General features: G+C 42.8%; 2 protein-coding genes and 2 long non-coding RNA genes across 8 annotated transcripts in view; 2 read left to right on the top strand and 2 right to left on the bottom strand.

Annotated features, from left to right (window-relative positions):
- The window catches only part of LOC143134570 (uncharacterized), a 23,624-nt gene extending 6,961 nt beyond the window's left edge, over positions 1-16,663 (bottom strand). The window contains exons 1-2 of one of the 4 annotated variants that reach the window (XM_076295053.1): positions 16,250-16,338; positions 8,440-8,794 (exon numbers count right to left, since the gene is read on the bottom strand). In XM_076295053.1, the coding sequence (XP_076151168.1) occupies positions 8,440-8,633 (194 nt within the window). In that variant the 5' untranslated portion in view covers positions 8,634-8,794; positions 16,250-16,338. Of the gene's footprint in view, positions 1-6,683; positions 7,565-8,439; positions 8,795-14,608; positions 14,928-16,249 lie in introns of those variants that run through there. The other 3 variants (XM_076295051.1, XM_076295054.1, XM_076295055.1) reach the window with 3 other exon arrangements.
- LOC143134571 (uncharacterized) lies at positions 14,928-22,092 on the top strand. The gene is made up of 3 exons (XR_012988684.1): positions 14,928-15,030; positions 21,091-21,182; positions 22,005-22,092. It is a non-coding gene; the product is annotated as an uncharacterized LOC143134571 (long non-coding RNA).
- On the bottom strand, positions 17,043-25,422 carry LOC143134569 (uncharacterized). Of its 2 annotated transcripts, XM_076295049.1 has the most exons (6): positions 25,162-25,422; positions 24,625-24,693; positions 22,354-22,561; positions 21,871-22,107; positions 19,380-19,502; positions 17,043-19,152 (listed from the first exon to the last, which is right to left on the bottom strand). In XM_076295049.1, the coding sequence occupies exons 1-6, from the start codon at positions 25,359-25,361 to the stop codon at positions 17,557-17,559; spliced, it is 2,433 nt and encodes an 810-aa protein (XP_076151164.1). In that variant the 5' UTR covers positions 25,362-25,422; the 3' UTR covers positions 17,043-17,556. The 2 variants fall into 2 exon arrangements, with proteins under 2 accessions (XP_076151164.1, XP_076151165.1); XM_076295050.1 differs by lacking the exon at positions 24,625-24,693.
- On the top strand, positions 25,394-26,080 carry LOC143134572 (uncharacterized). Its single transcript, XR_012988685.1, has 3 exons — positions 25,394-25,472; positions 25,606-25,756; positions 25,995-26,080. It is a non-coding gene; the product is annotated as an uncharacterized LOC143134572 (long non-coding RNA).

Raw genomic sequence — 26,080 nt, 5'->3', positions numbered from 1 at the left:
GTCTGGTTCAGTAGGATTCACAATCATGGGGAAGACTGCTGACCTGACAGTTGTGCAGAAAACCATTATTGACACCCTCTACAAGATGGGAACGCCTCAAAAGGTCATTGGGAACGCCTCAAAAGGTCATTGCAAAAGAAGTTGGATGTTCTCAAAGTGCTGTATCAAAGCATTAATAGAAAGCTAAATGGAAGGGAAAAGTATGGAAGGGAAAAGTGTGGAAGAAAAAGGTTCACATGCAGCAGGGATGACCGCAGCCTGGATAGGATTGTCAGGAAAAGGCCATTTAAAAGTGTGGGGGAGCTTCACAAGGAGTGGATGGAGGCTTTACGCATCAAGCCACCACACACAGACAGAACCTGGACATGGGCTTCAAATGTTGTATCCCTCGTCAAGCCGCTCCTGAACAACAAAGAACGTCAGAAGCGTCTTACCTGGGATGAATACCCACACCCAGACGGTTTCACCATCTTCACTGGAGATTTTAACCATGCTAACCTTAAAACTGTACTTCCAAAGCTACACCAGCATGTTGATTTTCCAACAAGAGGAGATAACATCCTGGACCTGGTCTACACTACACACAAAGGAGCATACAAAGCCACCCCCCTCCCCCACATTGGACTTTCAGACCATATCACTGTTATGCTAATGCCCGCATACAGACAAAGGGTAAAAGTGAACAAACCGGTTCGCAAGCAGGTAAAAGTGTGGCCTGAGGGAGCCTCCGATGCTCTTCAAGACTGCTTTGACACAACAGACTGGGAAATGTTTAAGCAGGCAGCCACTTACAACAACCAGACAGACATAGAGGAGTATACAGACACTGTAACCTCTTACATCACCAAGTGCATCGATGATGTGACCCACACAAAAGACATCATCACTCGGGCTAACTGGAAGCCATGGCTGACAGGGGATGTCCTCAGGCTGCTGAGGGCCAGAGACAAAGCCTACAGAGCTGGGGATGAAACTGGCATGAGAACAGCGAGAGCCAACCTGTCCCGTGGCATCAAGGAAGCAAAAAAGGAATACACTCACAAGATAACCACCCACTTCAAAGACAGCAGGAACGCACAAAGCCTATGGCAGGGCATTCAGGCCCTCACGGACTACAAGCCCGCGCCACAGAGCTGCGAGAGCAACATCCCTCTGCTCAACAACCTGAACCGCTTCTTTGCTCGCTTTGAAGCACAAAACAGCACCTGCCCACAGAAGACCCATCCCCCTCTACATGAGCAGCCCCTGTGCCTCTCTGCCGACAGCGTGAAGAGGACACTTGCTGCTATCAACACCCGTAAGGCAACAGGTCCAGACAACATCCCTGGTCGTGCGCTGAAGGACTGCGCAGGGGAGCTTAAGGATGTCTTCACAGACATCTTTAACACTTCCCTGAAGCAAGCCATCGTCCCATCTTGTTTCAAAGCTGCCACCATCATACCTGTGCCGAAGAAAACTGCTCCATCCTGCTTCAATGACTACCGCCCTGTGGCACTGACACCCATCATCATGAAGTGCTTTGAGCGGCTTGTCATGTCACATATCAAATCCATTCTCCCCCCCACCCTGGACCCCTTCCAGTTTGCATACCGAGCCAAACGGTCTACAGAGGATGCAATCTGCTCTGCCCTCCACCCAGCCCTCACCCACCTGGAAAAAAGAGACTCATATGTGAGATTGCTGTTTATAGACTTCAGTTCTGCATTCAACACCATAATACCACAACAACTCATCTGCAAACTTGACAAACTGGGACTCAGTACCTACCTCTGCAACTGGCTACTGGACTTCCTCTGTCAGAGGCCTCAAGTAGTACGTGTTGGCAACAATACCTCAAGCAGCATCACACTGAGCACAGGGGCCCCCCAAGGCTGCGTGCTCAGTCCGCTGCTCTTCACCCTGCTGACGCATGACTGCACTGCAACCTACAGCAACAATCACATAGTGAAATTTGCTGACGACACAACTCTGGTGGGTCTCATCACCAAGGGCGACGAGACTCAATACAGGTTGGAGGTCGACCATCTGACCACGTGGTGCAGGGACAACAACCTCCTGCTGAACGTCAGCAAGACCAAAGAGATTGTTGTTGACTTCCGGAGAGGTCACACCCAACACCTGCCACTGACCATCGACGGTGCTGTGGTGGAGAGAGCGAGCAGCACCAAATTCCTGGGGGTGCACATCAGTGAAGACCTCTCCTGGACCACCAACACAGCATCACTGGCGAAGAGAGCTCAGCGCCGCCTGTACTTCCTGCGGAAACTCAGGCGAGCAAGTGCTCCACCAGCCATCATGACCACATTCTACCGAGGCACCATTGAGAGCATCCTCTCCAGCTGTATCGCTGTGTGGGGCGGAAGCTGCACTGAATACAACAGGAAAGCCCTGCAGCGCATAGTGAACACAGCTGGAAGGATTATTGGTGCTTCACTCCCCTCCCTGAAGGACATTTACACCACCCACCTCACCCGCAAGGCGACCAAAATTGTGAGTGATGCAAGTCACCCCGCTCACAATCTGTTTGATCTACTGCCCTCTGGGAAGAGGTACAGAAGCCTGCGCTCCCGCACTACCAGACTCACCAACAGCTTCATACACCAAGCTGTTAGGATGCTGAACTCTCTCCCTCCTCTCCCCCCTCCACCCTCAGCTACATAACATCCTGGACATTGGACCCACAAATGGCCGCCTGCACCACTCCACTTGCACACTTGTACACTTTGCAACTTGTTGTTGTTGTCCTGGAAACACAACACTTCTGCTGCTCTTACATAACTTGCACCACTATGCCACTTTATTTCTTACTTAGGTCAAACAGAACTACCTCAGCCTCTTATTGGCCTGACTTTGCACTAGTATTTTATTTTATTGACTGTCTATGCACAATTTCAACCAAATTTTGCTGCTCTTATTTTTTCATTATATGTGCCCTCTTATTTACTTATTTACTTACTTTTTTGTTTACTTGAATGTTATGTTTGTCTGTGGACTTAAAATTGTTAAAATATGTCTTGTCTCCACCGTGGGATAGTGAGAAACGTAATTTCGATCTCTTTGTATGTCTGGAACATGTGAAGAAATTGACAATAAAGCTGACTTTGACTTTGACTTTGACTTTGAAAGAAAAAAAGAACTGGTCTGGGGCCGTATTCACAAAGAATTTTAAGGCTAAAAGGAGCTCCTAAGTGGCGAATTTAAGAGCAACTCCTAAAAATAATGGGCGTGTCACTTCTAACTTTAGGACTCTTTAGGATTTTTTTTCACTAAAAGTAATTCACGAAGCATTTTAGACCTAAAAGTAGCACCTAAGTCTGGGACAGCTTAAAAGAAGTCGAGAGGACTCCTAACTCACTAAGACCTATTCACAAACAGCTTTTTGTGGCATTTCAGGTTGCGATGTCTTGAAATGCGTAGCCTATGCGGCAACAGGAGCTTCCAATCGTGAGGGAACAATTTTGCATTCATAAAAGGGATGCAATAACGCCACCAACAACAACCAAAACTACTCATTGTTAACATGTAAATTAAATGTAACGTTTCATTGTGAATCAAATTAAAATGTTCTCTTTGCAAACGTAGGCATTTGGTGACAGATTAATTGAATAATGTTGCAAAGATAGGCCTACTGCATCAATCCGTAGGCCTATGTTTCATTAGGCTACTAGGCTATTTGTTTTGCCTTACTCTTTATTCATTTAGGCTAGGCCTTTTTATTAAGTTATTCATCATCTTCCGTCCTTCGCAGTACTTGTGTAGCGCACGCGTTCTCAGACCGGTCACCTGTCACTCATCATCGTAAGGGAGGTGTTTGGAATCATTCCCGCGTTACAATCATCAGCCAATCAAGGTGGTCACTTCAGTCAAGCTTGTGCTAATGACGTCATCCATAGCAACGAAGACTCACTCTTAGTTTAGGAGTTGTCATTTTTCCTTACTAAGAGTAGGTCTGAAAGGCTTTGTGAATAACTTAAGAGAAAACTCCTAGCTAAAATCTTTTAGTGCGATTTAGGAGTACTCCTAGTGCTAAGATAAAAGGCTTTGTGAATACGGCCCCTGGTCTGTTGATACTTAAAGATACTTAAATGGGAGCTCTCCAGTGTGCGGATCTTCACTTTTTCTTTGAACCTTGTCTTCGATCCTGCACCTGTATCATTTGGATGTGCGTGATTAAACCGTGCTTTTTCAGCATCATTATATAGTATATTATACCCCTTCGATCCAGTGAGGGAAATTTGGTCTATGCATTTATCACAATCCGTGAATTAACACTAATCCCAACGCAGTGAGCTGCCTGCTACAGCGGCGCTTGGGGAGCAGTGAGGGGTTAGGTGCCTTGCTCAAGGGCACTTCAGCCGTTCCTACTGGTCGGGGTTCGAACCGGCAACCCTCCGGCTACAAGTCCTAAGCCCTATCCAGTAGGCCAAAGCTGCCCCTTAGTGTGTGTGTGTGTGTGTGTGTGTGTATGTATATGTATATAAATATATATTAGGGCTGTCAATCGATTAAAAAAATTAATCTAATTAATTACATACTCTGTGATTAATTAATCTAAATTAATCGCATATATAATTTTTGCTGTGAAGGTATTTTAAATATTTAAATTCAAATGAATCATTGAATAATCAGCATCAGTGACATTGAAGTTCAAAAACTCTATTATTATTTTCACTGTTCAAATAATTGCCATAATAATCTATGATATGACCTAATATGCTGAGGAAATAAATTCAAATGTGCTTCAGGAAGAAGTTTTTTTTTCACATACAAGGCATTTCAGGCCACAGATATAACACAGGGGGACACATAGGGGACACAATGAAAATGAATTAACACTCCCCTCAATGTCAACACTTATTTCTTTGCATTGATGTGCGACTATAGAGTTGATGAACTCCGGTGATATGCAAATTCCTTGCTGCAGACATTGCAGAGGACATTTTTTAAAAGTAAATGTTCCAATCAATGATCCAGGCAGCACGTTTTCTTCTCTCTCCTTCATTTTACAGTCTAATTTTTACTGACTAGAACGGCTCGGGGTCAAAGGTCATACGGAATCGATTAATCTGCACTAATTTTTTTAATCATTTATTTTTTCTCAAATTAATTAATCGAAATTAATCAGTTATTTTGACAGCGTTAATATATATATATATATATACACACACACACATACACACACACATATATAGTATAGTATATATATATATAGTATAGTATAGTATAGTATAGTATAGTATAGTAGCCTATTGGCTAAGCATTCTGAATGTACATGAATTGGCATTCTACAAGACACACGTCTGTGTGGTTACACTCAGCGGTTTAGTCTAGGTGCTAAGCAGGAATGTGAGAAGCCAAAAACCACATAACAGGGGAATTACTTTGCTGATTATTCAGAACATTTGAGTTAGACTTGATTATGACCCGCAGGACCCATGGGTTGACCCACGGATTCGGGTGAGACTTCCAGGTAAAATCACGGGTTGCGGGCAGTTCTGGTCAAATTTGATACAAGGATACAAGGATACAAGGAAGTTTATTGTCACATGCATATAGTTACTGGAAGTAAGAAATGCAGTGAAATTAAGTATGGTGTCAGCCTATTTGTGCATTTATGGGGGGGTAAAAAGTGCAGTAGAAGAGGGGTTTAGTAGATTAAGTGGCAAGGGCTGCATAAGAAAGGTGGGGGAGGCACCAACAAGGAGCACCCAAGAGCAACAGGGGCAAGGAAAAACTCCCTTACCAAGGAAGAAACCTTGGGCATATCCACGGCTCAAGGGGCTAACCCAACTGCCAAGGGTCTTGGTGTGTGTGTTGGGGGGATGACAAGGGAGATGGGATAGTGTGCTGTGTATGTGGGGAGAGGGCAGTGTGCAATATGTGTGTTGGAGAAGCTTCCTCATGAGACAATGTGCTGTGTATTGGGGGGCGGGGGCAGTGTGCTGTAAGTATGTTGGGGATGTGTGTTGGAGAAGCTTCCTGATGAAATAATGTGCTGTGTATGTAGGGGAGAGGGGGGGGGGGGCAGTGTACTGCAAGTATGATGTATGTGAGTGATGACAGTGAAGATGTGTGTGTGGGCGGGAGGGGAGTGGAGCAGTGACTGTGTGTGTGTGTGTAGTGTGTGTGTGGGTAGGTGGGGGCAGTATGCTGTAAGTAAGTAGAGGATGTGTGTTGGAGAAGATCCTGAAGACAATGTGCTGTGTATGTAGGGAGGGGGGGGGGCAGTGTGCAGCAAGTATGTAGAGGAGGCTTACTGTAGCAAGCAGTGTGCTGTATGTATGTGAGGTGATGACAGTGATGATGTAAGAGTGTGTGTTTTTTTTGTGTGTGTGTGTTGGGGATGGGGGGGGGGACAGAAAGGCTAGGCAATCAAGGACATGGGTAGATAGATGGAGGAGAAATCAAAAATAATAAATAAAAAGTTCTATAGAGATGTGCAAAAGTTGGAGAAAGTCAGATATGTGTGTGTGTGTGTGTGTGTGTGTGTGTGTGTGTGTTTTGACGTGTGATGAATAAGAAAATAGATAGGCTAGTCAAGTCAGCTTTATTTATATAGTGCATTTCATACACAGAGGTCATTCAATGTGCTTTACATAAACAAAAGCAAACAGGAATAGCTGATAAAAGCATAGAAGGGCAATAGTCAAAGAATAGTTCAAAAAGTAAAGAATCATAATTACCCAGTGTACAGCAGCATTCTATTAAGATTCTTGAAGTAGTTCCAAACTGTGCGCGCACACATATTTATTTCCTTTCAGTGCCAAAATGGCCGACCACAGGGCTCGATAGTCCCCCTCATGGAGTATTCGCACCCAAATAGTTAACACTCAGTTTCAGAGAAACCCGGCTAGTAATGTTCTGGGTTAACATACAGTAAAATGTGCGTGTGCGGTAGGCTAAAGTGAAATTGCGCCCTTCTGTTCCTCTCGCCTTCTCAGTCTCAAATGCACATGCACACTGGAGTTGATAGGATGAAAATATTTGTTTGAACTAATTATCCAGCTGATAGCCTTAATTAGCATATATTTCATAAAACACCTAGCCTATGTACCCGAACCGATAACATTTAGATCCTAACCACGATTATCTGGCAACTTCCCTGCTGCTGTTGCGAGTTATTTCCACGCATGTTGTTACACTCCACAGACGTTTACACTGGCCTGTAGGCCAATTGCGTTTAGTTTATAGTCTGTAAATATTGTGCTGCCAAAATCCTCCCGGTCTTCTTATGAATTTTTCTGAGGCAAAGTCCTTTTAGGCAAGTCCCTCCACTCAGCGGCCATATTACAACGCTTTTTGGGCACTTATCGGGCATCTATTTTGGCAGAAATGCGCGTGCGCAAGGCTTCACGACATGAACCTTGGTCCAGCGGCGAGATCACAACACATTATTGGCTCAAGACGTTTTGCCAGAGAAGGGGTGGGATATGTGTAGACAACTGCCATATTGGGGTTACAAACTAACCCCATGCATTTCTATGGAGGATTTTTTGAGTGGTGTGTCTCCTCATTACAAAGTCTCTGGCTGAGGTAAGAAATGTTAAGGCATGTGTTTGAGTGCGCGGGCGCCTGTGTGTGAGGGAGGGAGAGAGGATGGTGGCTACTTTGTTTTGAAGTCCAGACTTTTCCCGTTTCCAGTTTAACATAGCCATACCGTTTCAGACAAGGCTACATTGACTGCACTGGATTTATTTATGTGTATCCTACATGTATGTCTCGTTAAGTAAAGTAGGCTAACAATAATGTTGGCTACATGATATTGATGCAACCACGTATCGTTAAAATTAGGAATTTGCGGGTCGGGTCTGGGTTGATGTTAAACATATATATTTTCGGGTTGGGCGGGGCGGAGTGGATCTCCAAAATGGGTCGGGTGGGCGCGCGATATAAAAAAAAAAACCTGACCCGCGCATCACTATGAGGTAGTCATCATGCACTGAACCCTACATGATTTTAGAATCTAACCACACAGAAGTTGCACAAGAACATGAGGGTGGGAATTCGTCCTCAGAAAACATTGCGACAAGAATCCTGTTTGGCTCTGTAGCTAACAATCATCTGAAACAACACAATCAAGTACATACATACACCAAACTCAGAAGCTAAGCTAACACAATGATTAATCTTACTCCTTTCATACTTTCTACATGTTTAGTAGACTAAACATTTTAGATCAAACATTTGCGATTTGCATGTCATCGATTGCAATGCTCAAATCAGAACGAGAATGCTAGCTAGCGATAGCATGCTAACCATGGAAAACTAGCATGTTAGTGTTTACTATCTACCAGATTGATCATTCGCTCCTCTACTAGCTTTACTTGATTAATGAAGATAAATGGAGGACCAGATAGCTTCGGTATCATAACATAGCTAGGCAGCCAACAAATTCGAAAAACTAGAGATAAGTATGCTGCATGCGAGCAATAAACTTACTAGTCCAACAGCATGACGGCCAAGTCAGTATCGGTCGGGCACCCCTCCTCCTCCTTTAGCTCACGCCAGCGAGCGAACGCTGTACCAATATTGATCCTCGTCCGGGCTCTGATTTTGTCACTCTCCCTTTTTCTCTTCTTACTCTCCTCCGACAAAACCTTTGCCTTCTTTGGTTTCGTTGCTGCTTCGGCCATGATAACAACATACACACGCGTGACAGCCGGTGTTATATGGTAACTGGCTAACTGGCTGGACTGTTTACTTTGCCTCTGGAGTTAACGTAACCGCCCCCTTCTTTTGCAGATGTGTTCAACTGATGATTTATGTGATGTGTTTAGCCTCCGATACCTGGGGCCTGTTGCACAAAAGCAGAATCAAGACATCCGGGATAAGTTACTGAGCTGATAGATAGATAGATACTTTATTGATCCCCAGGGGAAATTCAAGGCTGTGCTCAATGAATCCAAAACAAGAGCGTACAGGCTTAATTGGTTGCACAACGAGCAAGCCAGGATGAGCAGACACGGATTCATCAAGCCAGGTGAAACCTATCCTGGATATAGGCATGGGCAGTTCGCGACTGATTCGTTCAGAAAGAACGAATCCCGAAGGTGAACGATGAGAACTGATTCCCAAAACAAGAGAACTGGTTCTTTTTTAACATACAAAAATATGGTCACGTAATAAAAGATACAAACGAACAGAGCTTCATCTCCCTCGACCGTATATCGCGATTGAGTCTAAAACATGAATGAGAGTACTACAGCAGGTCGCAACCGCGTTGCCATGAGTAAACAAATGATAGGCCTGGCTTTACTTACGTGCCTGCCAGCCAGCGCTAGAACTTGGAAAACGCCATATGATTCTTACTGCATTCCATTCAGTATATTTATGAAAAAAGGCACTTATGTGCTTAATATTAAGCTTGATATTGACATAAATTATGTAACAGACCATATGAGACGGTGTTCTAAAGGATATTTGACTTAAGACAACCAAGATGGTGTTCTAAAGCATATTTTGACTTAAGGAACTGAAAGAACTGAAAGAACGAATCAAACGAACGATTTGTGTAGGTGAAGGGAACTGAAAGAACTGGTTCCCGGAATAGAATCATTTGGCCCATGCCTACCTGGATAAGTGCGCGCTCACGGCTCCCTCAAATAGACCCCACCACCGATCACAGATTCACCATGGCAACTAGAGTGGCTTCATTGCTTCTTCTGGTGTGAAGTTTCTTTTACTGTCTATGTGTGAAGTACGTAGCGATATGTAATTATTCTGACATAGTATCTCGTTATTCTGACATATAGTATCTCATTATTGTGAGATAGTATCTCATTATTGTGAGATAGTATCTCGTTATTGTGACATAGTATAGTATCTCGTTATTCGATAGCCTTTTCACAACAGCAACAAACAGCAACACCTCTGTTTAGGAGAATATTGCAACTGCCGCGACCACCACGCGCAAAATGGTTAGGCCAGAGCCCGTTTACGGAGAGCCGTATCACAACTGCATTGTACCTGCAATCTGTTGCAGTTCCGCTAGGGGCGATCGCGAATAAGTGCAAAAACAATGGGGGTCTATGGAGCTAGACGGCTAAATATGTCTTTCACCTGGTTGTCGTAGAAAAATCGAAGATTTGATTGTGGTTTCTGCAAGCTCACTATGGATTATAGGTCAAAAGTTGAATGAACGAGTAGGCTACTTACGTCCTTTCGATTTATTACAGGTTGGGTCGTTGTTGCCCACAACACACTAGCTTTCTGCTAATGAATGACGTCATTGACGCATTTGAAAGGCTTTTTAGAACAAATAAGTGACTCAAAAAATATAATACTCGGCGGTGTGTATTTTCTCTGTCCCCTCTTTCGCATGTAACATTCAAATTTCTGGGCAAAAAATTATATCCCGAGAAAGGTGGATTTGAGGGGTACAGCTCCATAGACCTCTATTAATTCTGCACTTATTCGTGAGCGCCCTCATGTGGAACCAGAACAGGAACTGCAACCAGTTCAGAAACTGGAAGTTTCCCGAGAGTGGCGGTTTTCCCCTTATTAGACATTCTCTGGTTAGGCACTCCCGTGACGTCACATTGTCGCATGACAAGTCGGGAATGGCGATATGTAAAAGTTAATTAATGATCACAAACGTTTAAATAATGACAGTGGGTCTAGTTATTTGTGATAACAATGTGTAGTGGGCAGTGGAATAACTATTGGTTTCCGTTTGTGGTGACTGCTGACTGAGATAAGGGATGAGATTAAATAGATCCTGGAACTTAGCCTGGTCTGGAGCAGGCTAGCTCCACAGAATAAATCGCCATGGTGATTTATACCAGAGAATGTCTAATAAGGGGAGAACTGCCACTCTCGGAAAACTTCCGGTTTCTGAACTGGTTGCAGTTCCTTCTGTGGTTCCACATGAGGGCGCTTGTCCACGAGTGCAGAATGCATGGAGGTCTATGGAGCTGTACCCCTCAAAATCCACTTTTCTCGGGATATAATTTTTTTCCAAGTAATTTGAATATTGTTTTCGAAAGGGGAGGCAAAGAAAATACACTAGGTTGAGTATTATATTTTTTAAAGTCACTTAATTGTTCTAAAAAGCCTTTCAAACGTGTCAATGACGTCATTAATTAGCACAATGCTAGCGTGTTATGGGCAACAACGACCCAACCAGTAAGAAATCAAAAGGACATAAGTACTCGTTCATTCAACTTTTGACCTATAACCCATTTTGAAGTTATACAAACTATAATAAAATCTGAGATTTGTCAACGACAATCAGGTGAAAGAGACAAATTTAGCCGTCTAGCTCCATTGACTCCCATTCATTTTGCACTCATGGCGATCGCCCCCAGTGGAACTCTGGTGGAACTGCAACCAAAATTCGGTACAATGGGACTTAATACGGAGTGGCCAGGCTCTCCGTAGACGGGCTCTGATTTATACCATAACATATCCTGCTGCCCCCTATCCCGCTTTTGTGCAACTGGATCACGGATAAATTGAGCCAGGATAACCAAGATATCCCGGCTTAATCCCTTATCCTAGTTTTGTGCAATAGGCCCCTGGTCGCAGATTCGTCTGTTTAACTCAAGTTTAAATAGAAATGTTTGTGACGCTCCACTTTGTTGTTTAATAAAGTTTTACAACACGATGTGTCGGTGTTGGAAGTGTCAAAAGAACGTCTTCATTAGGTGTCCTCTTTCAATGCAGGCAACCAACCAAGAGATATAAGTAATATTTTGAAGTCAATGACTTTTAACATGTTGTTAACAAATGTTCATATTTTTTTGTGTGTGTGAGCAGCTGTATTTTGTACAAGCTGAAAGCTCTTTAGACAGGTATTATTACAGCCAGCGTATAGAGCATTGCAATAGTCTATCCTTCAGGTGACAAAAGCATGGATTAATTTCTCGGCATCTGGTAAACATCTGATTCCTTATCTTTGAAATGTTCCTTAAATGGTAAAATGAAGTTTTGGTGCTCTGTTTTATGTTATTATTTAGTGCTAGGTCCTGGTCAATTATAACTCTTAGGTTTTTAACACTTGTAGATGAGGTCAGTGGAAGATCACTATGTAGCCTGTGATGTGGATAGGATATCCCTCATCTTTTTAGAACCTACTGTAAAACCATGACTTCTGTTTTATCTGAGTTCAAAAGCAGAAAGTTATTCGTCATCCATGTCTTTGTATCTATATCTCTCTCTTATACATGTGTCAAGTTTGGCTAACAGGGTTAATTCATCAGGTTTTATGGAGAGGTATAGTTGTGCATCATCTGCATTAGAATAATAAAAACAACAGGGACCCCAGTACTGAGCCTTGAGGCACTCCATATTTTACCATAGTCTGGGTAGATGGTTTATTATGGACCTGTACAAATTGTTGACGGTTAGGAAGGTATCTAAACCAAGCGAGTGCTGAGGCTTTGATGCCTATCAAATTTTCATGTCTAAGTAGTAGGTCATGGTCTATGGTGTCAAAGGCAGCGCTGAGGTCCAGGAGGATCAGTATTGATACAAGGATTTTTTGATTGAGGGCTTAATAACAGATGTCTTAAACGACTGCGGTACATACCTTGATAGCATTAAATTATTTATAATCTAGAGCAAAACATTAGGCTATCCAGGAAGGGGAGAGCAGTCTAGTCTAGAGAGCGGTCTAGTAGACTAGTAGACTAGTTGTAGATTTTGATGAGGAAATTGTGGAGGTGAGATTTAATATGTTGTGTATATGTAAATGAATTAAATGTTGTTCGAGGTCTCATCTGTGATTCTGTTATGTTTTTGTTATCTTTCAGCAATGGAGTATGTGTATTTGGTGAAACTGATTGGTTATTGATCTTCTCTCTAATTGTTTGACACAATCATAATACTGACATACAATCATACTGTTGAAAATAACTGTTTTGTGAACTTTAAATTGTTAAACTGTTGGTGTTAATTACAGTGAAATATACAATTTCAGAAAAATAGGGTTGAAACAGGGGGGGGGGAAATGGAAACATAATTTTTCTCCATGTTCAATGGCCTCTAAAGACAGTCCAACCACTCTCCAAAATTTAACATTTCAAACCCACAGAAACCACATAGGCCCCCTGACTATCCCTTTCCGTCAGCGATTTTAAACTGCATGACGTTAAAAAAAAAAAAAACATGGCTGACTTGGATGTGGGCGGGGCTTGATGTCACGGATGTAGCGGAGTGTTTTTACACACTTGCCAGCACACGTGCCACACACACAACAGATAAAATAGAGATTCGACGAAACAGCAGAGGTCAGGAGCAATCTGAAAACTTGGCATTTTCAAGGTGGAGATATAAGCACTACTTCAAATTAATCAAGGCAAGAATGTGCATGTAATGTGTACATTATGTCCAGGAGCGAAGACTTTGTCGACATCCGTTGTAAGCAACTCTAATTTAATGAAGCATCTCACACATGCATCTAAAGCTAGTGGCCAAAAACACTGATACCTCCACCACAGATGATAGCTCGCCATCCACTAGCAAAGAAGGACTCGGAGCAAAGTCCTCCAAGCAGCAAAATCTAGATCTTTCTGCCTCACAACAAAAACCTATGACACCGGCTGAAGTCAACCATAGGTCTGTCGATGTGCAATATCTATCAATTTCTTCCTGGGAATCAATAAAGTATCTATCTATCTATCTAATAAATATCAAAAGTTATGTAACCTACAAACACCTGTCTGTTCTACCAGAGACTTTCTAATGAGGAGACACAGCACTCAAAAAATCCTCCATAGAAATGCATGGGGTTAGTTTGTAATGCCAATATGGCCGTTGTCTACACATATCCCACCCCTTCCTTGCCAAAACGTCGACATGTGTATACATTGAGCCAATCATGTGGTGTGAACTCGCCGCTGGAGCAAGATTGGTGTCGTGAAGCTGTGCGCACGTGCATTTTTGCAGAATAGGATGCCCGATGAGTACCCAAAAATCGTTGCAATATGACCGCTGAGTGGAGGGACTTGCCTAAAAGGACTTTGGTTCTACTCATTTCAACTGGCTGCTCAAAAAAATCCAAATTCTTTGACATATAGCAACTTTTTTTTGTAACAGTAACGCAAATAGTTACTTTCCCTGGTAACGAGTTAATCATAGAGTAATTCAGTTACTAACTCAGTTACTTTTTGGAACAAGTGAGTAACTATAACTAATTACTTTTTTTTAAAGTTTTCCCAACACTGCTGTATACACACTAAAAAATATTTTGGTGGATAACTTCGCTGATTTGGCTTCACAATATTTTTTTAAGAATAGGTCTATGGGACTTATCGAAAAGCAGCTCCAATGTTATGAAAGCAACCACTTGGGGCGTTGGTTTTCACTTTCCCTCCATTTTTGAATGGAAGTCAATTGGAGCCGAAAATCGGTAAATAGCGGTGACCAAAGATTATTTCTCTGATAGCGAGACGGTGGTCTCCTTTGGGATCTGTCTTCTTTCTGTTTTTAGTATGCTGCCATGCCACAGTCTTTTTAAAGAAGCACTATGCAGGTCTAGTAGCAAGTGACTAAACCCCCACTAGCGAGCTAGCCATCAAGAAACCAAGCTTAAAACGGTCGCGCAAACACTTCAAGAGACTATCAAACCACATTAAAGACTAAGTTCACCCAAGGGTAAGCTACTTACAATTTCAATAGCAACAAAGCCAAGTCAGCGTCCGTTTTGCAGTGTTGAGAGTCTCTCACTTGACGCCATTCCTCAAAAGCTTGCCCTATGTTCACTCGTGTCTGGTCTCTTTTTTTGTCAAGCTCCCTTTTCTTCTTCTTCTGTTCCTCCGACAGTCGCCTCTTGGGTCTCTTTGTTGACTGATCCATCATGAATGCAACAATTGCCTTGCAACTGGCTGTTTATCTAGCTGGTCCCATGTTTGTGTGTCTGCCGTAAAGCATTTTCGAAACTACAATCGGACTACATTTTCGAGGCGCGATTGGATACTTCCACTGAGTCACATCCGGGTGTACCCGGACCGGGTACATAAAGTTAGTCGCACCCACCAAACGACCCAGAAAGTAGAACCATCAGAACGACTCTCAACCTGCATAATTAAGGTCATTTTTGCTAAAATTGTTGCATAGTGCTTCTTTAAAATGGAAATCTTTTTGACACTTTCCCTGGCATTCTTGTATAACTTAGCCGATTGTATCTGCTGGAGATCTGGCAGCCTCCGTGTGTAAAGGGCATTTGCTTTATAAAGAACTATAATCTGTCTGCAACCTTTTCTATCAACAACGTGATCTGTCCGTACATTTTCATATATTTACCTTTGATATGACAATCAGCATTATGTTCCAGACATGCAGAATCGAAGATGATCAGATCCTCTCTGAAAACACTGACATTTTAGCCTATGCCTACCCCAGATTGTTATGCTTTTCTTTGATACAGTAGACTGACTGTGTATGAATGAATGTTGTCTCGTGGCTCGTGGTTGACTGTGCGTACCATCAGGCTACTCAACGAGAGACAATTTCCCTTGTGTATAGTATAGCCTACTCTTTTGATCCCGTGAGGGAAATTTGGTCTCTGCATTTATCCCAATCCGTGAATTAGTGAAACACACTCTGCACACAGTGAACACACAGTGAGGTGAAGCACACACTAATCACGGCGCAGCGTGTGTGTAAAGTGTATTCACACCAAATTGGCCATACCATACCTTCCTATGCACAGTATCCCATTAGCTGCATGCCATCAGGCTATTTACAATTTTCTATTACGTAACTTAGTGATCACGTTATGTTTTCTTTTACTCGGCTATCTGGTTATCAGCACACAATGTTGAGCTAATTCACTAACTCAACTCATCATGGATATCACAAGTTTAAACAACGAAAACAGAAAGTATGGAGGCAGCAAAGCTAGAGGAGTTATTCCAGATGGGCAAGAACAAGGTACAATTGGTGTGCTTGTCAGAACCAGTCAGTCTATGGTCAGAACGTTAGACTGCATTACAGCTGTCACGGTACGCTAGGACAAAACAAGGTAACTTTCGCCTGTATAGGGCTGTATGAAGTTGTCCAAATGAATAGGTAATTGTAGACGTTGTTGTTGTATTATTGCATGTGGATGTTGTTATGCTATGTAGGCTACCTTTTTGCTGACCAATGCACTGGGCTTAAACCGGGAAACAGACAAATATTGTCCACGCGTGATTTTTTTATTTTTGGGGGGTGCGTACCATAGCATTAATTCCTGCAGACGCCCCTGACCCTATCTTTGTGGGCGTTTGCCTACCCAAATCAAACATAAGTGATACATTGTAATTACCTGTCAAGAAGAAATTTGGCTACATCTGCATCGGTCTTCAGACTTTTAAATTCCCGCAGCCCCCGCCACCTCTCAAATGCCACTCCAATATTCACCCGAGTTTTGTTACGAGCTCGATCGAATTCTTTCTTTCTATCCGCAGTCTTCTGCTTCTTACTCGACTTGGCGGTGTAAGCAGTCGTTGCCAAACGAGGAATCGGGAGTTTTCCTTTCGGTCGTTGTTCTTCCGCCATTGCATTTGAGCTGCTCCAATGTCTCACCTGTGTATCTAGCCATTGGCATACATTCTCTGCCATTGGTCAAGTGCGCGTGAGGAGGGGGATGCCCATAGACATAATATAGATTATTATCAGAGAATTGGGTTCTGTTATTATGTCCTGAGCCCTTATTAGACATCTGTTAAGCCTCGGTATCTTCTTCTGTTTTTTAACAGATTACTACTTATGTAGTATACCGCCACCAACTGTACAGGAGTGTGTATTATTTCACACAAACTCGCGTCACATACGTACGTCACCGCCCATCTGGAGGTGCAAACATTCGGATTTTTGGAGAACAATATTTATTTATAGCTATCGTTATCGTTCTTGGTGTGAATGGGCCTTAAGTCTGGTATAGACCACTTCTTCCCTTCTGTTTAAACTCAGTGAAGTAACCCTTTTCTTGTCACATTACACATAGGCATGCACAATAGGGCTATTAACATCACAATATTGCAAAAGGGAAACAATTGTCCAAATGCAACTTAATTTGTAAACCATTTCATTTAAAAAAGAAACTCTGCCAGCCCAGATAAAGAATTCATAGCAAATGTCGTTTATATACAAATTGTAAGTTACCGTATCTTTCAGGAACAGACAATGAGGACAGCCAATTGGAGCAGTCAAACAGAGAGCTTAACAGTTGACATTAGAAAATGTATTCATACATTTATACATGTATATAAATGTATGTATTTTTTACAAAAACAATATTGTAATACAAAACTAGTATTTTCATGAACAGTGGCCTTTGACGTAGCCATACTTTCTGAACACTGTGCTGCAATTCTCAGTCTAAATCATCCTATGATGGACAAGGGAACTGCACAGTCTTCTGGCCTTGCATACAAACAGAACGTGGATTGCCAACTTTTACAGAAGTTCAGCTACACAGTAGATCTCTTGGCAAAACTCCAGAAAGCGCCACCCTTTCATTTCTCCCTGGAACATTTTGAACAGGTGTATTACTCAGAACAAATATGCCAACCTTTCCTCAAACTTCTTTGTATTGTCCTAAATACCTCATTAGTATTGAAAATCAAAATCTCAACTGTTTCTTTTTTTCCTTCTCATTCTATCTTTTCTTCCTTTTCCGCTGTTCCTTTTATCAGCTCCGGGTCCGTGGTGGCGCTGGATGTGGTTCTTGAGGCTGACGTTGTGGTTGAAGCACTGCCCACAGTCCTGGCACTTGAAGGGTCTCTCCCCTGTGTGGAGACGCATGTGGGACTTGAGATGGCCTGGTTGGTTGAAGGAGCGGTCGCACAGCTTACAGCTGTAGGGCTTTTGCCCTGTGTGAATGGCCATGTGTCTGATGAGCACACCAGCAGAGCGGAAGCCCTTATTACAGACCTCACAGATGTGCTTCCCATTGGGCCAATGGCTCTTCCTGTGGGCACACCAACTGGGGCGGTCTGAAAAGCGCAGGGAGCAGTCAGGGCAGTGGTACTTCAGCACCTCAGCTTCATGGCTCTCCTCATGCTCCTCTTTGTCTTCAGGTGACTTAAAAGCCTCGAGGCAGTAGCGACAGGTGAGGCTGTACTTCTCACTGTGGATTCGATCGCTGTGTGTTCGGAGTCCAACCTCAGTGGCAAACCTTTTGCCACAGCTGGGACAGACGATAGGCTTAGCTTTGTGTTCGCAGACGTGACTGGGTCCACCGTCAACCATGTTGACCATGTTGATGAACTTACCACAGTCCGTGCAGAGTTCGCGAAACTGGGTTATGCCGTGCCACTGCATAGCATGGATTTTGAAGTCGTTGAGACTCTTGAAAAGAACAGCCAGGTTGTCAATGTGTAGTGACCAAGAGTGCTCTTTATCAGGGTTTCTACTAGAGGCTTCTCCCTGGTGGCCATTTTGGGTGATCTCAGTGTGGCTTCCACGAGTTTGTCCATGGATGTCAATGTACAAAGTCCCCACAGTGCCATTCCCACAGTCTGTAATGCTGGAGGCTTCTTGGCTGCCATTACTAGTGGTTAGCTCTTCCTTATTTGCACTGACACTATCTTGATTGCCATCACTCGCAATACATTGTTTTGAACCGCAGGTGTTCTTGTGTCTGCCACCATCAGAGACAGTCTGGGTGTTACAGATGCTGGGTTCCTGGTTCGTGCCGGTTTCTTGGTTGTTGTTGGTGGTGGTTACCTCTGCTACTTCTCCATCTTTCTCCATCTGTCTTTTGGTGCCACACCTGAGGCATCCGTAGAGTCGGCTGTGGCGCTGTCTGAAGCAGTCATGCTTAAACCCAGAGCCGCACACAGAACACCATGCCAGTGGTAGGAGGACCTCTGGCTCAGAGTCCGGATTGGGACGGGACCTGGAGTCACTTTCAGGTGCTGAGAGTTGCTTCCATCCCTCAGAGACCGGATGCCAATCATCATCATCATCATCATCCTCCTCATGTTCACCACCACCACCACCACCATACTCTTCGTCATCACTGTCCTGCATCTCTAACTCTTCTTCTCCTTGTTCGTCCTCTTCTTCCTCTCCATCTTCATCGCCGTCTTCTCCTTCAGTTTGCACATTCGCTTCATCATCGCTTTCCATCTCCATTTTCACAACCGTTTCCTCCCCATCTTCCTCTCGGCCATTTAACCTGTTGACCGTGGCCTCAGGTGTGTGGATAACTGAATCATTCACCTGTAGAAAACAAGACCACCTTTAGAGTGAGCCTTAGGCAAACAGCATTACCAAAAACCTGAGTGAATTAGTTATATCAGTTTTAGATAAAGTCCATCTGGATAATATGGATTTTCCTTTTCCACATATGTTCTTGCTTATCCTTTTAATCACAAATTGTGTCATTTTTCTCTTTCATTTAAAAAGTCAAGCTATCAATACTGCCGGCACTGAGACATCGGACTTGCCTCCACTGAAGTGTTGTTAGGGGCCAGTTCAGCCTCAGCAGCCAGGCTCCTGGCGTCATGTTCCTCCTTCTGGATAAATGTTGAGAATTCTAACTGCCCATGCGAGAAGGCCAGTGTTTCCTCCTGGACAAGACATATAGACAGCTGCATTACTTTGTCTTGCTAAAAACATTTGTAGAAAGAAAGAAAGAAAGAAAGAAAGAAAGAAAGAAAGAAAGAAAGAAAGAAAGAAAGAAAGAAAGAAAGAAAGAAAGAAAGAAAGAAAGAAAGAAAGAAAGAAAGAAAGAAAGAAAGAAAGAAAGAAAGAAAGAAAGAAAGAAAGAAAGAAAGAAAGAAAGAAAGAAAGAAAGAACAAACAGTGTTTCCCACAGAATTGAATTCTATTTGAAGATTTGCAGAATTAACTTGAATGCAACAGTTTTTAACAAATTAGCGCAGTGTGGTTATGATGCTAACCACATTTACAATTTAGTACAACCTGGAAAAATCATTGTGTGGTGGTCAGTGTTGATATTGTGGTGGGCCGCCACAAATAAGTCAATGTATGAGAAACACTGAAGAATGACAGAAAGAAAAGCTGCCTCTTTCATGCTTTATCTCCTATCATTGTGCCAGCAAAAATGCTTCACTGGCTTCAGGAAATTAGTCAGTCTTACCCTACAGCCTACTGTAGTCATTTGTCAATTGACATCCATGCAGTAAACTTAATTGTTCCATATGCCGTGTTCCATTTGCCTGCCCGAGTCGGTCACCGAGTTGTTTGCAACAGGAAGTTTCAAAAGCAATGCCCATGGATGCCCCCTGAAGTTCCATCCCGATTCCTAAGCTCGGTCGATCCCACAGTACCCGGAGTTAAGAGTTTCCAAGATGGCAGCACCCATTATCAGTAAATGCGAGCCATAGATATGCTGTTTATGAGTAGTCTGTCCAATTTCCTTACACTCTACTCCCTACCCACTGCACAGGGTGTAAAACACACAGAAAACTTCATTGCTAAAACAGTTTAATTTGGAATGCATTGCTAGTCTTAGGTTCATAAAGATGTTTGGATTCACGAGACGTGTCCATTCAAAACAGTGCAGTGTAGTTAGCTTGTTATCTTGCTAACTTCCCAACGTCAAATATCTTACACATTTCAGACTTGTTTTGGGATTACAATAAAAGCTATTTTAGAATGTACAGTGTCTACTACTCGCTAACTTTAACAAAATCCAAGCATTAAAAAGCCAAACAAATGATGTTTATCTGCATGTATGGCCGACCTGGATCATCTAGCCTACTGAAGTCCGGCGTCATCGAATTTCCAGGGAAGGTGCTGCTGCGTTAAGCTGGAAATGTGCTGGTGTACATTACAGGGGCATTACAGAGGTACAGACCAGAGCCAAATAAGGTGCAGCCGCCTAGTTGCCGTCATCTATTAGCTTTGTTGCAATTCACCCGTTTTACAGCGGCAGGCAGTCATGGCCTACTGGCTAGGGCTTCGGGCTTGTAACCGGAGGGTTGCCGGTTCAATCAACCCCTCACTGCTCACCTAACCCCTCACTGCTCCCCGAGCGCCGCTGTAGCAAGGCAGCTCACTCCTCCGGGTTAGTGTGTGCTTCACCTCACTGTGTGTTCACTAATTCACAAATGGGATAAAGGCAGAGACCAAATTCCTTGTATACGCAAGTATACTTGGCCGAGAAACCTGATTTACATTTACATTTTCAAGGTGAGATGTCCATATCAAGGAGGTGACGATGGGATTTTGATGGTCCCTGTATGTTTCTTTTACATACCGAATTGTAATTCAACTATGTCAAGGTAAATTCTGCTTTGCATTCTATCACCCCTTTAAAATTCATTGTTTCTCCATTTAAACATATAACATATGAAAAAAAGCTTTGCAACTTAGTTTCAGCAACATATTGACATCACCATCTTTAACATGAATTGGATCAATCGTTTTTGAGAAAAGTGTATAAAAATGTATAATTTACATAATGCACAAAATCCCAATTGCCTCACTTCCTGTTGGGCATGGCTGAGGTACACACGAGTGTTGTTCATCTTGGGGAAATACATTACAAATTCGATGTGTCTAGTTGAAAGTATATGGCAACCACAGGATCAGTCACCGTGACAAAAACAGCTGGTCACTATGTAAGAGCAATCGAGTGCAGATCAGTTGTGATCACAGCATGGGAGCCTCCGTCTGTCAGCGCATGACTAGAGCGGAGTGCGCAGCACTGTACATCCCAAAGAGCATAGCATTCCCTCAGTGAGCCGCTTCCGGAACCTCCTTACAAACTAATGGATGGTTCCCATGCTGTGACCACAATTGATCTGCACTAGATTGCTCTTCCTTAGTGACCAGTTGTTTAGTCTCGGTAGACTGAAATTGAACTGCGCAGTTTACACATTGAAGACCAAAAATAAACAAATGTGCATTATAACAAAATTGGTACAAGACTCAATAATATCTTCCCTACAGATGAGAGGATGTGGGTACCTTTTCTGTCTTTATGTGGCTTGAGTCCTTTGAACTGTTTACATGATGGAGACCTTGGATTTCTTTGTCTTCTTCATTGTCCTTCCGCAATTGGCTCAATGAGTCCTGAACTTGGACTTCATCCTCTCCCACAGATTCTGTTTCCCCAAATGGGTTTAATGGGCTGCGATCTACCACTTCTTCGTCAGTTCCGGTGTCAGAGTCCCCAAAAGACAACAGCACTGTCTCCTCAGCAACCTTTGTTAAACACCAACACAGTTGTTTAAATTCATATGGATTTCAACATGTCTCTTAATAAACCTTAATTTCCCCCAACTTACACAGAACATGTTTGTCTGGGACTATTTCTAATTCTGCTCCTGCTGATTTCTCAGACATAATTTGACTGAAAATATAAACACTGAGGTAATTTCATAACAAGGTAGAAACAGGTTATAAAGCACCTGGCCCCTACCTCCTGGTTATAAAGCACCTGGCCCCTACCTCCTGGTTGCTTGTTGGGTTGATCTGTTCAGGTGGATGGCTTCTCCACTTTCTACTGGCTTGACACTGCTGGCACTTCTGCGTCACGTTGAGGAACCTTCCCTCACGTCTCTTACGGATGCTGCACGTGCTGCAGCACTCAAAGCACCTCTGGAACAGCTGCAGCAGGCATTCCAACTGCACGACGACCTCGCCTGCACCAACATGGCTGCAAGAGGACAGAAAACAGAGCACAGTCAGACTACTGGCTTGATAAAATGGATGGAAATGGATGTCAGATATCCCCCCGGTCACTTTGCCTCACAAATTGAAGGGCTGCAAAAGTTTTAACTACAGGAAGATGCATTAAGAGCAGTGTTTCCCATACATTGACTTATTTGTGGCGGCCCACCACAATATCAACATTGACCGGTCCACCACACAATGATTTTCTGTTGTACTATTTAAATTGGATGAAATCCTTTCATTGTATAGCTATGTCCACCTTTGTGCAGTTTCTCAAAGAACCTGCATGCATGTTTTAATAAAACATTAACAATGTTGTTAGCATCATAACCACGCTGTACAGATTTGTTCAAAACTGTTACATTCAAGCAGAGGGATAAAGCGGAGTAATCAAGGATCTTTGACTCAGACTGTGGTGTTATGACTATGCTGCGTGACCATGGTTACATTGGAGCATAAGTATTTTGGGGCATGAGCATTAACAATGTTAAACATATGGTTCAGCTTAAGTTGTTCTAGTCTTAAATGTACGGGTAGTAGACCTGTACAGTAGTATAAAGTAAACTCGTCCCTACCAATATGAGTATAGGGGGGGCTTTAAACAGGTACCAAATAACATTGTTTGGTAGTACTTGGAATTTGTTTCGGTCAACCCAGAAAACCATACAGAGCAAGTAAAATCCACATGATATTGAATCAAAGTTAATACCAGAATCAGCTTTATTGACTAGGTTGGTGTAAACAAACAAGGAATTTGACTCTGGTTAATCTTTGCTCTCAAAGTACAACTCTCACTTAACATATAAGAATAAAAAATAAAGAACATAAAAAGAATAAAAACAGAACAGTAAGAATAGAATGAAGGGCAGTAGAATCCGGCTATGTATAAGAATAAATACAGTGTACATTTGCAAACAAATAGACACTAAGGTGGTATAGGGTAATGCAATTGTCCATGGGAGTGTGGCTGAGGAATGACCACCTCCTTGTTGTCCCTGTCAAGGTTGCCAAGCCGTGGACACCTCAGAAGACACAAGCAAGATGCAATATACATTGAAAAGAGGGTGGAATACTGCAATATCAGTATAGACTGATTAAATATAAATATAGTGCAAGGCAGTTCAGTGCAATGATAATGTATTAATAACAATTATTGTAACTGTAAGATTGAAGTACACGTGAGGTAGATGAGCAAAACAGTGTTGATGGACTTTGTTCAGTGTAAGGCCCTACTCTTGTTTCTTGTTGTTTCGGAGTGTTCCACAGAGCGACTGCTTGGTGGAAGGAGCGGTCTTTGTGTCGGCTGGTTTTGGCAAACAGTGCCCTGTATCGTCTACCAGAGGGAAGGAGGTTGAACAGTTTGTGACCAGGATGTGAGGAGTCTGTAGAGATTTTTGCTGCCCTTTTCCTGACCCTGGACCGGTACAGGTCCGGGATGGAGGGAAGGTCAGCTCCAATGATCCTCTCTGCAGCCCTAATTGTCCGTTGCAGTCTGACCCTGTCTCGTTTCGTGGCTGACCCAAACTAGGCAGTGATGGAGGTGCAGATGATGGACTGAATGATGGCTGAGTAGAAAGTGGTCAGCAGCTCCTTAGGCAGATTAAACTTCTGTAGCTGTCTCAGGAAGTATAACCTCTGCTGTGCTGGTCAGTAAAACACAGGGCGGCAGATCTGTAAAAGTCCCGAGTTGGTTTGGTTTAGAAGCAGCAGCTCATCTATCTTGTTTGCTTGTGACCGGACGTATGCCAGGTCAATGGCTGGAAGCGAGGGGAGTAGTCCCGCATGTTATACAAAAGGGTCCTCAACATCACAGACTTGTGTCTTCTATTAAGTAGGAAGAGAACTGGTACAATTGTACTATAGGCCTACTAATTGCATTATCTACAATCTAACAGTCATCCAAATACGAATGGTCTACAAAACATTGACAAACACCAGGCTAATTCAAGGCACAGTCGGTAGGGACCAGAAAATAATGTATCTTTCGCCATTGACTTTAGCCAATCGACTATAGAACTTTGAATTTAGACAAATAGGCTGAATTACCTGTCGAGAAGAAAGCAGGCAACTTCGACGTCCCTTTCGAAATCCTTGTTCCTCATGAGCGCTTTCCATCTAGGAAAAGCCACTCCAATGTTCACCATGGTCTTCTTGCATTTCTTATCTCGTTCTCTTTTCAATATTTTTCGCTCATTTAGCCTCTCACTCGACACCTTCTCATGTGGTCGAGAATATGTATGATCCTCCATCTCCCCCCCGAAAAAAACACGAAAAACTGCACTCAATTTGCTATTTTGCTTAGCACGGCTACCAGACGAGTGTGTGAGTGTGTTTCAGTCCGTCACACGTTTCTCTCTCGCCCAGTAGGGAGGATGCGCGAGAGTCGACCAACAGGAAATGGGTTCAAATTTCACCCGTATTTCACCCGTAATGACCATAGCAGCAACCCAATGCAATTATAGCAATCTACCGTACTCAAAACAGATGCGTTGACTTGCTTGCTAACGGTGATGGATTGAACACATTTACAAACAATAACAAGAATAAAAAATAAGCAGAACATGAATAGGCCTGTGTACTTACAATTTCATTAGCAGAAACGCTAGGTCAGCATCTGTTTTGCATGCTTTACTTTCCCTTAGCTCTCGCCATTCCTTGTACGCACGACCGATATTTATTCGTGTGCGGTTTCTCGCTCGGTCAGACGCTTTCTTCCTCTCCCTCACCTCCTCCGCCGAGAATCGTCTCTTTGGTCTTCTCTCTGGCTCTGCCATGATGAACATCGAAAGAATGATCAGTCTTCTTCTTCTGTCAGGTTTTATGACAGTTTACAGGCAAAGTGTATTACCGCCATCTACTGGACTGAGATGCAATCAATTGTCATTTCAAAGAAAGTAAGTAAACAAACAAACAAACAAACAAACAAACTAAAAAAAGGAAAACATAAAAAAAACCAAACTAAATCCTATTTGCTAATTGTGTTTCTTTGATAAATGTTCCCAACACTAATGATGTTTCCTGATCTAGGCTCACCTAATAAGGTGTCTAAAGAGAAGGCTTGAATGCGTTCACTTCCCTCTTTGTCAGGAGAATCTTAAGCATTTTAAAAGAACATGATCTACATCCTCTCTCACTCCACAAAGCTCACATTTTCCAGATGGATGTTTATTTACAACATGTAAGCTATTATTTAAACCAGTATGGCCTATTCTCATTCTTGTAAACCAAACCTCCTCTGTTTGTGTAAATGGTTTGTTATTTAAGATATTCGTTTGTATAAATGTCTACCTTTCTTCTCCTTATCCCATTCAGCTTGCCATATTAAGTTAACTTTGTGTTTGATGATTACCTTAACTTGATCTGCTGAGTGGAATGTTTAACTGAACTTCCTCTTTCTTGGTTGCCTCTTTTGCCAGCTTGTCTGCTTCCTCATTACCATCAACTCCTTTATGAGCAGGAACCCATACAAACTGGATTGATATTCCCTGTTGACTGATTGCAA

The sequence above is a fragment of the Alosa pseudoharengus genome, unplaced genomic scaffold (genome assembly GCF_046254945.1).
Source record: "Alosa pseudoharengus isolate Yale_2024_CS ecotype anadromous, Long Island Sound unplaced genomic scaffold, YU_APseudo_1.1 YU_APseudo_1.1_scf_2, whole genome shotgun sequence".
In the NCBI taxonomy this organism is placed as follows: domain Eukaryota; kingdom Metazoa; phylum Chordata; class Actinopteri; order Clupeiformes; family Clupeidae; genus Alosa; species Alosa pseudoharengus.
The sequence above is the reverse complement of the archived record's forward strand: the minus strand, read 5'-3'. Positions and strand labels throughout refer to the sequence as shown.